This window comes from Alosa alosa, chromosome 18 (assembly GCF_017589495.1).
Source record: "Alosa alosa isolate M-15738 ecotype Scorff River chromosome 18, AALO_Geno_1.1, whole genome shotgun sequence".
Classification (NCBI taxonomy): domain Eukaryota; kingdom Metazoa; phylum Chordata; class Actinopteri; order Clupeiformes; family Clupeidae; genus Alosa; species Alosa alosa.
This window is the reverse complement of record NC_063206.1, coordinates 17,437,480-17,453,644: the sequence shown is the minus strand read 5'-3', so window position 1 is coordinate 17,453,644 and position 16,165 is coordinate 17,437,480. Positions and strand designations below refer to the sequence as shown.

Genomic DNA, 16,165 nt, shown 5'->3' with positions numbered 1-16,165 from the left:
GTGTTGCAAGCAGCTTCTGTCATCCTTCACCTCCCCCGCACCAACCCCAGCACATGCCGATGTGTGGCAACCTAAGAGTGCACCGCACCATTCCCCTCGTCCTTGTGCAATCATGGCTTCCCCATTTCTGCTCAGCTACATCAGTTTGCTAGCACCGCAGACATGTGACATCTTTGATGCAAGACCCAGATTCTCTCTCTCCGTTATCACTCCATCATGGCATGATCACCTGTTTCACTGACAACAATGCATTGATGAGGCAGTGGATTGATGTCATTCTGCTACAGGCCCAACATGCTGCCCAGGTTCAATATGTTCAAGGCTGAAAGGTTTCCTCACCATGTGTATGGTCCAGTGCTAAATTAAATGACAATCTATGAGTTTCTCATGTCAAGGCCATTTTCTAATGGGGTGTATTGCCATGTTTTAAAGGGAGGTCGGAACAGTTAACAATCCCCATTCAACATAGTGTACATGTACTTTACTCTGCAGTCCACCGCCAAATGTACTTAGTGTCGCTGCCAGTAGAACTGATCTGGTGGAGAGAGCAGGCAGGAGGGTCCAGCACTGTCCCAATGGCAGCAGGAGCAGGCTATCGTGGGCCGAAACGAAAAGCTTTGGCCGTCTGTCCACAGATTACTGGCTATATGCAGCCTACTGAATATGTCAGTATTTCCACACTGTGTGTAATGAACAGGGGAGGTCTGTGGAATGAGACATTTATAAAGACGATAATTAAAAATAAAATTGTGTAATCTGCAATCTCATTTGTTTCCCACATCAGGTGATAATGATTTTTTTTTCTCCCTTCTAAAGAAGACAGTCGGCACAGTTGAGTCACAGTATTGATGCGTGCTGCAAAATACACCCTTAATCACTCTCGGACCGATCAATGCCCCGTCATTGGTCGTCTCCGTGGAAATGTAGTCTCCAGGCAACAGAGTTCTTCGAGAGCTGGAGAAGGCTTGTTGGGGCAGGATTTGGGGGATAACCTTTCAGACTGCTAATAATTACAGCAAGGCCTGGACATGGACTACCTGCACCGCATGGTAACACTATTCAGACCGTCTGTGGCTTTAATTAGTCAACAGAGAGCAAGGGGTAGCAACGACACAACACACACACACAGCGCATCATACATCAGGAGTAAGGTTGCCACAAAGATTCTCTTAGGGGTAAGCAGAGGCAAGCTAGTCAGATGACCTTGCAGTACCTCCTGTCACCTTTGGGTGGCAACAGTGTGACAGCGGGAGAAGTGTGTGTGTGTTAGAGAGAGAGGGAGTATGAGTGTGTGTGTGTCTGTGTGAGAGAGACATAGAGAAAGAGTGTATAAGTGCAGGTGTAAGAGACTGAGTGAACGAGAGAGATTCTATGTATGCGTGTAAGTATGTGTGAATGCATGTGAATGAGTGTGTGTGTGTGTGTGCATGTGAATGAGAGTGAGTGTGTCTGTGAGTGATCAATCAGCAGCAGTGCAGGCAGACACCTGCTCTGCGGATCTCCGTGCGGAGTGGTCGTCCACCGCCGGGCGCCGTGGTAACCTCTGCAAGATGAGATCATTCAGAGGCACTGCAGCCACTGCACTGCAGAGAGACAGAAGAAGGGAGACAGAGAGAGGGGGGGGAGTAGAGAGGGAGGAATGGAGGGGGAGAAATAGTAGAGTAAGGAAAGGAAGAGGGGAAGAGTGGAGAGGGAGGGAGAGGAAAGTGGAAGACTGTTGAGTCGCCCCCTCACACGCAGAAAAGGTCAAGAACTGAACAAATGTTTTGCCACCATGTCCCTCTCTTTCCCTTCTCTCGTCTCTCTCTGTCTCTCTTTTTCTCACACTCTCTCTTCTCCTTCTAGCAGGTAGGTTTTGTTTACCTTTCACTTAAGCTATCAACACCTCTCTCTCCCTCTGTGTGTGTGTGTGTGTGACTTCAGTCACAGCTTTCTCTTCCTCACCTGTCTTGGTGACCTTCTCATTGCTTCTTCGACACAACCAGCACAAACACCTTTAGTTTAACTCCCCAAGATAAGACTCACCCCCCCACCCCCCGAAGCTTCTAGAACTCTACACCAGACATCGTGTGTGTGTGTGTGTCGGGGGGTGCACTCAGGCTAACTGTTATGTCAGAGAGAGTAAGAGTTTCTCCACTGGGATGGAGTTCAAAATAAACTCAATATATTACTCTTCCTTTAAGTACTCTATTGTACTGCAGTCCACCAGCTGACAGCAGTGTGTGTGTGTGTGTGTATAGGTGCTACCAAATCCCCATGCTCCTCTGCCCCTCTATAAAAAAAAAGGGCTGTTACTCACTGGTCTAGCCCAAGCGCGTCGGTGGACTTTACACTCTTCAATTCTCCGAGCGCAGGGCAATTAAGCCGTAAAACCTCCTCCCTCTCACACAAGCCCTTTCAGAGGCCAAGCGGCTTTATCGCACCCTGCGTCACACCGCAGACCGGCAGCTCTTTCGGTCCAGCACTGGGGCCGAAGGCGTGAGCAGTCGGCCCGCCGGCGCTTACAGCTCAAGCCCCAGACTGAGGAACACCGCCGCTTACGAGCTGCCAAGGAACTTTACACTATACACGACTATGACATGAACACCCATAAACATTCTTATCTGAACTGTGTGATGAGGGCAGTGTGTGTGTCAGTGTGTTGGTGGAGTTGTGGTTCCTCTTTGTGGTGGAAAGCTCTTAAAAGTGACTTAGAAAAGGCACTCGAGCCTCATGTAGAACCGTATGCACCTATACGGAGCCTTTTAAGGATTAGCAGGGTTCTTATGTTCACGGAGGGTTCTGCCAGACGAGGGTGAAACAAGAGTCTTTTGTTTCCTTTTAATGGTGTTAGCAACCTAACACAACAAACATCCTTGTCCAAGGCACCCATACACAACACACACACACACACACACATACACACACACAGGCTCTCAAATACAAACACACAGATGCACACACACTATGACATACCCGCACCTGTGCTTCCACCTCAACCCATCAGTGTGCTCTCCACGGCTGGGTTTATGTGAAACATGACCCCCTCCCCGTGCATTGTAAACCTTCATCCATTAAAGATGGCCAGCTCTTCAGTTACAAGCTGGCTAAACATTCCCACCCCGGGGACTGGCCCTACGCTTGCATGGATGAGGGGCCCTCTTTGGAAACCTTCTTCACCGTTGGGTGCGTTTCCTGGATGCCAGCCCTTCGGAAATTTGTCGTATTGTCTAACTCCACGATATGGAGTTACCGATGTGCCTCGTGCGGTAGGAAGGATTTGCACAGTGCTCAGGATGTCAACAAAAGGTCACGCCACACAATGCAAAAAGGAAAGTAAGAATTGAATGTGGCAATATATGAGGTAGTGGTAGTCCTGTTCCCTTCATGAAAAGTGCAATGATTGCATGAGTCCATGGCAAGTGTGTGACAAGTGGTAGCTAATATATTTGAATTGTCATGATATGAAATCTTCGCAGCCATGGAGAATATTCAGTATAGCACAGACAGAGTATTTTAATATAATGTGTACAGATGCCTCCCTTCAGGGTAGACATACTCAAGGGCAAATCATCATCCTAGGCTTCTATTGTGGTGAGGTGTACTCTCCTTCCGAGAGCTCCACAATATACAGTATACTTTATGGTATTGTTCATGCATTATTGACAAGCCTACAAAAACCTATAGAAAAAACAATAAAGAAGCAGTAGCCTATGTGATTCTAAAGGCATAAACGAAATCACTGAAACCGTCAATGTCCATGCACATGTTCTATACATAATTCTTACTTTCAACGATCTCTTTTGAGACATGGGGAAAAGGGACAACAAAAAAAGAAATAAAGAAACATATAATAAAGAAAGAGATATCGTATTATGTTTATATAATCTTCATACAAGGAACATTACTCTGCCCCTTTATTTGAACATGAAGCACCATTGTTACTGTAGATGGTGATGTCAAGTAAAAGGACATTCTTGAGCTGAGGATGATGTCCATCTCAACAGGGACCTTTGTTAGGCAACCTCTTGTCTATCTCATAAAGCACCCATGGTGACAAACGTGTCACAAACTAGTTCAATCCCTTGAACATTTCACTTTCACTCCCCTTATCTCATTTTACAATGGAGTATAAACCTTCATAAATCTCTTCATCAGATCAGGCCCAGAAGAAATAGTCAAACATCAAGAAAAATATTAAAAACTTAAATGGCTTAGTTGTGAGGGGCACACTGCTGGAGTAAGCACAGGTGATGGTAAGATCACCTGACGCTCATCTCCTAAATGCTTCAGCAGAGATGGAGCACAAAGTGAATGTGTACTTTAGACTGATGAAAGGTTAGCCTACAAGGCCAGCAGAGAGGGGGGTGAGTCATGGTTTACTTAGAGATGGGCGTACGCGCTAGACTTCTGGCAGGTCTATACAAACACATACAAACATGTACACACGTACTGTATGGATCCACATAACAAAGGAGACAAACAACAGGAATGAGGCATATTTGAATACAGCTTGATCAGCCAGCCAGCCAGCCAGAATAGGCATTCCTCATGCAAACAAATGCATACAAAGAATTGATAGCCATAAGGTTCTCGCTTTCTATCTCTCTCTCTCTTCATTTCTTTCTCTTTCTCTCTCTTTCTCTTTCTGTGTGTGTGTGTGTGTGTGTGTGTATGTTTTCACAGTTATGGCATTATAGCTAAATGCATTACAATGCAATTGCATTCAAAAAGTGACACTGACATCACAGAGGCAGAGAAGTAAAAGTGAACAAATGTAGAAACAGACATTTTGGAAGCTAGATCAACAAGACTGGATCCAAGCAATGAACACATCTCTGGAAGGTTCCAACTAGCCCATTTCACAAGATGGGGCCACTGTGTAAATCAACTTCCTGTGGAAGAGCACTGTCCCATAGACAGCAAAAGAAAAGTCCACAGGAAAGACAGAAACAGGAAGACGTTTTACCCTGCCAATTAAGGTATCATTCACATCAATGAGGCCGGACACCTGGACACTGTGAAATTGGTCTATTGGCCCCTTCTCCCATTACCCTTTGACCTCCACATATGTTTGACCCAGGGGTCACGGCTGGTATACAGGGGTCAGATTGGGTGTCCTTGTAATGATGAAATATGACGCACACAGAGAGAAGCATGGAGAGAGAGAGAGAGAGAGAAAGATGGAAGAGGTTTATAAAACACAGAGGTTTGAGAGAGGTTTGTTGAGAGAGAGGTTTGTTGAGAGAGAGAGGTTTGTTGAGAGAGAGGTTTGTTGAGAGAGAGGTTTGAGAGAGGTTTGTTGAGAGAGAGGTTTGAGAGAGGTTTGTTGAGAGAGAGGTTTGTTGAGAGAGAGGTTTGTTGAGAGAGAGGTTTGAGAGAGGTTTGTTGAGAGAGAGGTTTGTTGAGAGAGAGGTTTGTTGAGAGAGAGGTTTGAGAGAGGTTTGTTGAGAGAGAGGTTTGTTGAGAGAGAGGTTTGAGAGCGGTTTGTTGAGAGAGGTTTGTTGAGAGAGAGGTTTGAGAGAGGTTTGAGAGAGGTTTGTTGAGAGAGAGGTTTGTTGAGAGAGAGGTTTGTTGAGAGAGAGGTTTGTTGAGAGAGAGGTTTGAGAGAGGTTTGTTGAGAGAGAGGTTTGTTGAGAGAGAGGTTTGTTGAGAGAGAGGTTTGTTGAAAAAAGCATTTGAAAAATCTGTCCCTCCATGAACATTTGCATTACCATTCACGACAAAGAAATATGTGCGTTTCTGAAACAATGGTAGGCAACACGGCACCTGAACTGTGTCATATCTGGACAATGCCATATCCTGTCCAACAGTCATCATGATTGAATGTTCAATGAACCAACATTGTAGTATTATCATTCTCCTCTATGTCAGCCGACATTACAACCAATGTGGTAAAACTTTACTTAAACTCAGTATTCATAAAGCAGATAATTAATAAGACCTCATTATGATTGACAGAAACCTACTTCTGTTTACTGTTTACTTTTTTATAATGGCACTGGAGACATGGTTGTATTTTGTCAGATATTGTTTTACTGTAATCACCAAATGTTCTTTACATTTGTGACTTTATGTGACTCCATACAATCTTTCATAATAAAAGTTGTATAGGCTTGTTCTTTATGAGTGCAACCATGTCTATTCAGAGACAGTTGTATACACTTATGCCATCTGCTATGATGTACACATTATGAATATTTTCATTTACATTGATTGCTTCATGGAGAACTTGTTTATGTACAGTAATGTTGCCTTAGCATTGCAATCAAAGAAATGTAGGGAGAATCAAACTATGTCTGATTCATAGACTGCACATATTCTTGTCACATTTCAGTTGTAAACATAAACAAACATGCAACACTAGCACTGGCCACATAATAGATGCATTCTGGCACATGCCAGCCCCCACCCTCCCCCAAACAGGCACACTGACTCTCTCTCTCTCTCTCTCTCTCTCTCTCTCACACACACACACACACAATCCAGCTTATCTCCCCTTGTGACTGCCGCTGGCTTTGGTGGTGTTTCCCATTCTGCATTACATAAACTGCACAATGAGTCAAATCTGAGGCCCAACAAACAGCTTTGTGTTTGAAAAAGATTCCAGCATGCTCCTAAATAGGCTGACCCACTCGCCTGCATGCCTGACTGTCTCTAAAACAGGCATTCTAAGGTCCCCAAGAATATGAGTGTGTGCGTGTGTGTGTGTGTCTGTATGCGTTTGTGTGTGTGTGTGTGTGTGTGTGTGTGTGTGTGTGTGTGTGTGTGTGTGTCTGTATGCGTTTGTGTGTGTGTGTGTGTGTGTGTGTGTGTATGTGTGTGTGTGTGTGTATGTCTGTCTGTCTGTGTGTGTGTGTGTGTGTGTGTGTGTGTGTGTGTGTGTGTGTGTGTGTGTGTGTGTGTGTGTGTGTGTGTGTGTGTAGTAAATCAACAGTGGCTATTAGCGTTGGACTTGTGCATGTGTTTATTAACATGATTGGAAAAGATATCGTCTGCATGTTTGTGTGCATTCAGCATCATGACTTAATAGATATTACTATTTAATTAATGTACAATTGTGGTGCTTTTCGTACAACTGTGTCCAAAAAAAAACCCAAAACACATAGTATTCAGTTTGTATGGGTATGCTGTTACATCCATCAGATAGATCCTCCAGCCACTCCCAGTCAGCCTCTTCTGTCCAAGGCCTGTAACCTTCCTTGGGTTGCGTCCAGGGACAGGTGGCCGATAGGGAGAGGAGAGGGGAGCAGCCAAGCATGGAGAAGCAGGCTATCAGATAGTCCCGTCCAGAGCTGTGGATGAACACAATTAGAGCCGTGGATCCACAGCCATCTGACAGCGCAGCTACACTCACTGACACGTCTGACACATTGCAGAGGCCCAGCCGTTCCCAGCTGAGATCACAGTTTAACGCACACACGCACACACACACTGACATACAAACACACACACACACACACACACACACACACACACACACACACACACACACAAATGGCACAGCATATACACACAGACACTCAGATAAATACTTGGGGCACATGCAAATGTTCACAAGCACTTGCATGAGTGTGTAAACAGGCAAAAAATGCCACACTTTATACAAACACACACACAAACATGCACACACACAATCAGTTGGACATTGACTGAAACAGATTCTCTCAGACACTCACATCAGCGTCACATTTGAATGAATAAACAGTGTTTCATTTACGGTGACTTATGGGAAACCAGTCTGAATCATTATTTTACAACAATACACCGTGGTTCATTAAAAAGCACTTATGGTTCAAGTGAAGAGAGCCACAGGTGTTTTACTTATGGCCCTCTCTCTGTCATTACTGCAGTGCTTGTTGGAATATTGCACTTCAGTGGTCTATTTCATGGAAGTATGCCATGTTTGAGACAGAACTATATCGGCAATGGCACACAGAGCCCCACAAAACCATTTTGCTTAAGTGAGATACATCTGTGCCTGTAAAGTTAATCTGTGCAATGTTCCGTGTGCTTTGTGCTGTTGTCACATTAGTTGAGTTATGTAAAATTGGCCGAGATGCATTGCTATCAATAGACCAGTAACTGCACTTTCACCTGCCTTTCCGGTGTGCGCACTTTGTGGCCCACTAAGCAGGTTTATGTTGTCCTTGTTTACTGAGACAGATGAGAGGCCCTCATCTGAGTTGGTGACAGGTTGAAAGAGAGACAAGCATGAGACAATACCAAAGGCTATGCCCATGCGATGCCTATTCCCTCCATTTAAGCGATCACAATTACAGAATTGTCAGGGCTGATAATAAAATGAAATTGCGTAGGCTATTTGATAAATATAACTTGACCAAAGGAGAAAGGAAAGTTAGAAGAGAAAGGACAATTATTATCTATAACCCTTCACTTCTTGCTAGATCTGAAATCCCACTACAGACATTGAGAAGTGGCCTATATAAAAATGTATATGTCTTTGCTGAACAACATTGTGATGCTCCAGGAGCTATAGTCTACACCATCTCCATATGTAATATAAATCTTCGTTATGCCTGAGGCAATTCATGTATAGTCTAGCCGGGAATGCAGCGGGGTGACGCATTGCAGGTACAAACGATCCAATCACGGCCCGAGTTTTACCACTACAACGTCCTGTGCGGCGCGAGATAAATCACAAACAAGCACAATTTACGCCTCCACCAGGAAGTAGTTCCCCAACAAAACGTCGACGTCTTAACGCAAATTAGAAATAAAAATGGGGAAACCCCGTTTTGCTTTGTACGTCAAATATATTTGATTTTTAGGATTGAGTAATAATTCCATGTCAATGGTTTAAACAAAATACAGTAAAACTAGGGAGGAAGTGAGTCTGCGGATGGATAATAAACGGGGAGGAGTTTGTGCCTCTCCATTAAAGGCGCGTCTGCTTCGGCTTGGTCGCATCCTGTGTGAGTTGCCTGTTTGGGACTGTTGAACCTGTGGAGCAACAAGGCGTATTCTTAATACAGCGTGATGGTGAGTGAAGTTTCTGCACTTAATATATTTTTTGAAAAGCTCAAAGGACACTCTTGGATAGAAACAGTGATTGAATAACAAGTGCCATTGAGGAGTACTTATTAGGCAGCCTCATATGTCAGCAATACTCGTTAGAATTAACGTTAGAATTTGCGTGCCGTGGTTGCTCTCATCGATGAAGGTTGTTTAATAACTAAAACAGAGGTGATGGTTGTAATTAATGTAATGGGCGGCATTTATTGTCCCTGTGCAAAAGTGGAAAATGATGCAAGGCGATCTGATGTGTAGTTTTTGACGGCTGTTAAGGGAGTCCATCCATTCTGCGCCATCCTCCCTGCAGCACATTTCTATGGGGCACTCTGTTTTCTCCCAGATAGAGCAAAGTGTGCACGAATGTGGTGTTAACATTGTAGCATTAATATACTATTTAAACTGTCGCACAATCTCGGTTCGGGCAGAATTGCTGGATCTAGATTTATGGAATAACCCTACAAGGAACTGCGATGACGCATTTATGTTGCTCCGATGTCCCGACTTATGTATTCTGGATGGGTCGTCAGTTACTTCCATACTTAAATCACCAGGACTAACCCAAAATATGAGCATCCCGGCATACAGTTTGTTGTACAGGAGAGTTTGTTGATGTCGTTCGTTCTTTAATCCCTGTGCGCACGTACCAGTATTCCCTGTTTTACATGTCTTGCACAGAAATACGTCATTAGACATGAGGACCACTGCCCTGCCTGAAGCTATTGGGTGGAAGCGTTGACGTTCTCTTTTTCTCTGTTTATTCGCAGGCTGATCAACTGACAGAAGAGCAGATTGCCGGTAAGATTGCGCTTCTTCCTCTCTCTCTCTCTCCCTTTTTGTGGAACCGTGTATGGCACATGGCCGATGGTGTGGATTCCCGTGGTTCTCCCCCCACCTCTCCTTCTCCACCCCTCCCACTCTCTCTTCCCTCCCTCCGCGTTGGATTTATATTTTCGCCTTTTAAGGCTTTCCTTAGGACAGACAGTATTGAAACGCCTGAATGAATGGGCTGGCTGTAGTGAAGGTAGCAGAACAGGCCTATAAAACAGGACGTGTACTAACGATGGGAACGCCTTCCTGCCAATGCTTTGCATTTTATTGCAAATTATTTCTCCTAGGTTTCCCAGATATCACCCTCTCTCTCTCTATCTCTCTCTCATCCTCCTTTTTCTCTTTGTCAGTAGTGCTTCTCCCTCTCTTTTTGTGCCTCCCAGACAGTGATGGTACTTTGGACCGGCCTTTCCCTCTGTAGCTCTTAGTCATGTGTGCAGGGTGTGCCCGTTTCAGAGCCCAGTTCCAGTCAGCAGGGCAAACGCCTCTGGGCCAAAATACCCCCTCCCTCTTCCCAAAGCCTCGCCCCCTCCACCCCCACCACCACGGTCCACAGTTGGACCCTGACTCTTTTCATCAGAATCTGCTTTTTAAGCAAAGGCCATTCACTGGGAGCTTGTTGTTTGGGCCGTGTGATTCCGGAGGGGGGAGAGATACACAAAAGTGTTTCACGTGCCATTGCAGCTACGTCTTTATTCCCTCTATCTTTCTCACTCTCTCCCTCCATCCACCTCTGTCTCTCTCTCTCTCTCTCTTTCTGGCAGGAGGATATGAGGTCACAGCACTGAGGCCTAGCACTCTGAGAATAGTTCTGCCTCGTTGTGCTAGAATGCAAATAGGCGGGCCGTATCACCAGAAAAGATTGGTGGCCTGAAAGACACCATTTTACACCATGGCACCAGTGAACATCAGAATGTTCTTCTGTTTTCTCATACTGGACTTTGACTGTCCATCCTGATTTCTCCGTGGTGCTTGATGTCCAGCCTTTATGACAACTCTGGTCTATATAAAAGAGTTATGTAAGCGTTACAGTAATACACACTGGAGGCTGATGTCCTCCCACAGCCCTTCAACAGTGGGTAGTGCTTCAGCGATGCAGCAGCCTGTTTTAATGGTGTGCTCTCGCAAGCCAGAATGTTGGAGGAGTCTTAACACCCTCTGATAATAATAGTCGTCTCTTTTAATGGTTTCGGGGCTCTTTTAGACAGACCAGTCTTGACACTTAGGATGTGAGGGAATTTACTGTGGCGTGCAGGAAACGGTGAACTAATGGCGTAAGAGAAAGCTCTGGGGGATGGAAATACGGGCTCTTTTACAAGAGCTGGGAGAGCGGCTCCCCTGGCAGCGCGACGGTTGCCGGGCGATGTGGAGGATTGTTTATTTTCTGAGCTGGGCCCGTGCCCGAGGCGGCGGTGCGGTTGGGACTGGGCGAGGGCGCAGCTCGCATGTCTCTCAAGACCCGGATGAGGTCACACAGGCAGCGAAGTGGCCACCCATAGGGCTGGCCCCTGAAGCCATGGTGACACGTCGCTAATAGCAACCCTCGTGAGGTCACAGCCAAAACGTGGATCCAGAAGAAGCTGTGAGGTCAAAGAACAGGGCTGCGCCTTTCTGATGTCACATTGGTGCAGGTTGTTACAGTAGGCCCAGAGCTCTGAGTATGCCTACACAGCTTCAATATATCATCCTGCATTCTATTCTATTCTATTATATCTGTATAATAATGTGCTTGCAACAATATCAGTTGTAATACTTGTGCATGAATGGGATTGGATTGTGATATTTATTTAGACTTTACACTATATTTAATTCTATACTAACATTAACTGGTTGCAAATCATTTCCCCCCAAGGGCAGAGCTGGCAACGTCACTGAGTTTCAGTCAGATAGTGGAGGGCCTGAGTCCCAAATAGGCTAGTGTAGCTCATGTCATTTCACCCATGTAGTATCTTAGCTGGATATTGGCTCATTCAAAGCTCTTTGTAAACACCAAAAATAAATCAATACTTGGTATATGATACTGTTACTACACAACACACGTATACTATGCTACATCACACATTCTATATCCTTGTAAAGTAGTTTTTGTGGCTGTCTGCATTTTGTCGGCCAGCCCAACTTTCAAAGCAGTTGTAGTGATGACAGTGTGGGGACAAGGTGGTCAGTTGTAACAGTTGTTATCGCTGACTGTTTCACAATGCACAGGCCATCGATTGACACAGCAGTCCCTAAAGTGGAAGTTGTGTGTGGAGGATATATCAAGTTTCATCGAGTGAGAAAGAGAGAACACAGTACACATTTTCTCAACTCAGACTACAGGTGTCTCCATTTCTTGAGAGAGAGAATTGTCAAGCGCTCAGACCCCATCTCTTACTCAACTCCTCAAAGACATTAGCCCTCTGAGTGAAGTGTGTCCGTGTTGTGTGTGCGTGTGTGTGTGTGTGAGTGTTGTTGCACAGGCTATTTATACATATCTCTGTGTGAATAGGCTTATCTCCAGTCCCCTAACAAACACAGGAAGCCCTTGTGAGTGACTAATGAATCATACAACTGGAAGGAGAAGTGTGCATACGTGTGTGCAAGGATGTGGGTAGGAGGGTGTGTGTGTGTGTGTGTGTGTGTGTGTGTGTGTGTGTGTGTGTGTGTGTGTGTGTGTGTGTGTGCAAGTGTAAGTGGGGTCATGGTTGTCAAGACTCCTGAGTCCACGGTGGGTTGCACAACACCATGGCGCCCTGTAAAACAGCCAGTCCCTCTAACGCTCCTAGCAACCGTTGACTCATTCACACACACACACACACACACATACACACACACAATCACACCACCCTCTGGCATGACTTACATACCTTGTTTTGTGGTTGGCCCAGGCTTTCTTCACACCTAGCCTCCATCAGTAGACACCCCTGTCTTGAGTAAGAAAGGGAGACAGAGTGCCGCTGGAAGTCTATCATTTCTGCTTTGCTTTGACAACCAGTGCTCATGCCCACTGTGTGTGTGTGTGTGTGTGTGTGTGTTCCAAGGGTGTTGTTGGCCATGTTAGTGCTCTGGAGCATTTGACAAGAATTTCTTCCCCATGCCCACCTCTCCCTCCCTCCCTCTCTCTCCCTCCCTCCCTCTCTCTCTCCCTCCCTCTTTCTCCATCTCTCCCTCTTCCTCCCCCTCTCTGACTCCTGGCTATTTAAGTGGTTAATTAATAGCCTGGCAGTGGCAGTGAGTTTGGGCTGTTTGCTTTCTTTCCCTACAGCCTTCAGGGATTCATATCAAACCCTTCTGCTCCCTGTGACTGTATAGTTCACTTCACAGGCCTTTCTTGTGACTAGGTTCTTTCAGTACAGGTTGTACAAATGGATCTTAAGATTGTCAACCGTTCTAAGAATGGTGTCAGACATTCTTTTGTCTTCATTAGTAGTGTTATGTTGAGGGCATAGCATCAATGCTTTCGGTTGCCATGTTTGTTTTGTGTGCTTCACCATTCATCATCTTCCTCTCTCTCTCTCTCTCTCTCTCTCTCTCTGCAGAGTTCAAAGAGGCATTCTCGCTCTTTGATAAGGACGGCGATGGCACCATCACTACTAAGGAGCTGGGCACAGTCATGCGCTCTTTGGGACAGAACCCCACTGAGGCTGAGCTGCAGGACATGATCAACGAGGTGGACGCTGACGGTGAGTGTGTGTGTGTGTGTGTGTGTGTGTGTGTGTGTGTGTGTGTCAAATATAGTATAGTATAATATAATATAGTATAGTATAATACTCTGGTCATTATCTGTATGTGTGCTATATTACTAGTGTACTACTTTGAGCATTACACATTCAATTCCATTCAAAGGTGCTTTATTGCCATGACAAATGGTTAGACATACACATCGTCAGACAATACGATACAATACACATTCTCATACACTTACTGAGTTCAGAAAAACACATAGAGCTTTTTGTTGGTATTTACACTGTACATAGACCCTGCACAGCCATGGCTATGTCCTTCAGTGTCTTGAGTCGTGTTGAGTGTTTTAATGCTCACCTGTTTTCTGATGCAGGTAATGGAACGATAGATTTCCCAGAGTTCCTCACCATGATGGCCAGGAAGATGAAGGACACTGACAGTGAGGAGGAGATCAGAGAAGCATTCCGCGTCTTTGACAAGGTACTCACTACACTCTGTGTGCCTGTGTGTTTGTGTGAGTGTGTGTCTTTGTGTGTATTGTGGTGTGTATTGGATGTGTATAACTGCTGAACATGTTAGGCTGTTGCTGTACCAGTTATGCCACAGGACCAGTCTGTTTTCCCCTCCTCACATACCCATTTAGAGCCTAAAGGCCCATTCACACCAAGAACGATAACGATAACTATAAACAAATATCGTTCTCGTTAATATGAATGACAACGTTCACACATAAACTATAACGATAACGACATGAAGAACGATATCGTTGGGGATCACTTTCAGAGCGATTTTGAGAACGATAAAAAGCTAATAGCCAATCAGAACACATCAAATTTTAGCCGTCACATTCATTAAGACAAGGAGAGACTTTGTTTATCGTTGTTCAGTGTGAACGCTTTTATCGTTATGATTATAGTTATCGTTATCGTTCTTGGTGTGAATGGGCCTTTACAGCGTGTTTATGTGTACATATATTTACATGAATGCCAATGATTTGCGCTTAAGAGCAACATTCTGAAGGTGTATGTGTGTGTGTGTGTGTGTCTCCCAGGACGGTAACGGCTACATTAGCGCTGCTGAGCTTCGTCACGTGATGACAAACCTGGGCGAGAAGCTGACGGACGAGGAGGTCGATGAGATGATCCGAGAGGCCGACATTGATGGTGACGGCCAGGTCAACTACGAAGGTTGGTGACCAATCTGTCTGTTTTTACTACCTGTAAAATAGGTTATAGACGGCATATTTTCCATATATCTGTTGATATTGGCAACAGCAAATATATGAATATGTACATTATAATATCGTTATAACTGTGAATATGTATCAGTGGTGATTTGTGTATCAGTTGTGACTGCTTATGATCTAAAGTTGGTCTCTCTCTTTCTCTGTTTCTTTCCACAGAGTTCGTACAGATGATGACGGCGAAGTGAAGGCCTTGTATAGACGCTCGCTCTTCTATAAATCATTTGCCTTTTTTCCTTATTTTTGGTTTAATTTATCTGTAAACCGTTAAGCCCCAACTAACCCCATCCTTTCCTCCTCCTCTTCCTCATCTTCCTCCTCCTCCTCCCCCCTCCCTTGTCCCTTGCCCCTACTGGCTATCCAGAGGAACTGCATGTAAACCGCATAGGATCACAGTCTTCATGTCCCTTTTATTTATTTATCTTTTTATTTTTATTTTTTGCTGTCGTCGTGGTTTTTTCCAGAGTGGCGGTGTGCCTGAGCGAATCGGGCGCCCGCCTGGGCGAAGGGGGGTGGGGTTGCGGTGACACTCGGAGATCGTTTGGTCATGTCTGTTGGGAACCCCTCCCGCCGCTGCGTGGCAGTGATTGGAGACCTGTCAGCAGGTTGTCACACCGCTGGCATGGAAACGATGTAGAGGAGTTCCTCTCTGCATGGATCTTGGATCATGGATTTAAAAAAAAAAAAGCATATACAGTATGGAAAAATCTTCTTCTCTCAGCATTGCACTAACTGCAAAAAGAAAACAAAAAAATGAAATGAAATGAAAAAGACGAGTGTGTCATCTTAAGCACTCGAACAGAAACTCTTTTTGTATCTGCTGTTATATACTAGAGAACTACTTGTTTGAATCTTGTTATGCTTTTTGATGTTTTAATTTACTTTTCTGTTAATGTTTTTTTTTTCTCTTTGTCTTTGTTTCTTTTCTTTATCTCCTTTCCTTTCTTTCTCTTGCTTTCTTTCTTTCTTTCTCTTGTTCTTTCTTTTTTAAGCTTAAGGCATAGCGATGCCTCAGATAATTCATTCCAAGTTGTATATTTTTGTTTTCCAATAAAATTTACAGTTTACCCAGACTGAAAAGTTTTCTTGATATTAGAAGCCTGTGTTTTTTTCATTGCGTGATGACACAGCAACGTGAATATTTATGTATCTGGATTTGCATGTACCTCTAAACTGGTTTGATTTCACACTATTGACGTGCTGTCCGCATTGATAAAAAATGATTACAGTACCATAAGCTGAGCTGGCATTGGTGTGCTTTATTTTCTGTGTCACTTAGGTGTTTTTCGTGTATCATGTTACCATGTCTTACAAGAGATATGAAGTGCAAAGTACTCATTCCAGAGACATCCAGTCTCATCCAAAATGTTAAAGTACCTAAACTATTTAGCACTACATTTTAAGAGTAAGATTTTT

At 44.5% G+C, this 16,165-nt stretch overlaps 1 protein-coding gene across 1 annotated transcript; it reads left to right on the top strand.

Annotated features, from left to right (window-relative positions):
• The first annotated feature begins 8,860 nt into the window (after window positions 1-8,860).
• Window positions 8,861-15,986, top strand: calm2a (calmodulin 2a (phosphorylase kinase, delta)). The gene is made up of 6 exons (XM_048270531.1): window positions 8,861-8,982; window positions 9,780-9,810; window positions 13,362-13,505; window positions 13,880-13,986; window positions 14,558-14,693; window positions 14,909-15,986. Exons 1-6 carry the CDS (start codon window positions 8,980-8,982, stop codon window positions 14,935-14,937), a joined length of 450 nt encoding a protein of 149 aa, XP_048126488.1. The 5' UTR covers window positions 8,861-8,979; the 3' UTR covers window positions 14,938-15,986.
• The last annotated feature ends 179 nt before the right edge of the window (window positions 15,987-16,165 follow it).

Excerpts from the sequence above, each read along its gene's own strand:
- calm2a (XM_048270531.1), top strand. Across the intron at positions 13,506-13,879 it reads CAACGAGGTGGACGCTGACG|GTAATGGAACGATAGATTTC; the intron begins GTGAGTGTGTGT and ends TTTCTGATGCAG. Across the intron at positions 13,987-14,557 it reads CATTCCGCGTCTTTGACAAG|GACGGTAACGGCTACATTAG; the intron begins GTACTCACTACA and ends TGTGTCTCCCAG.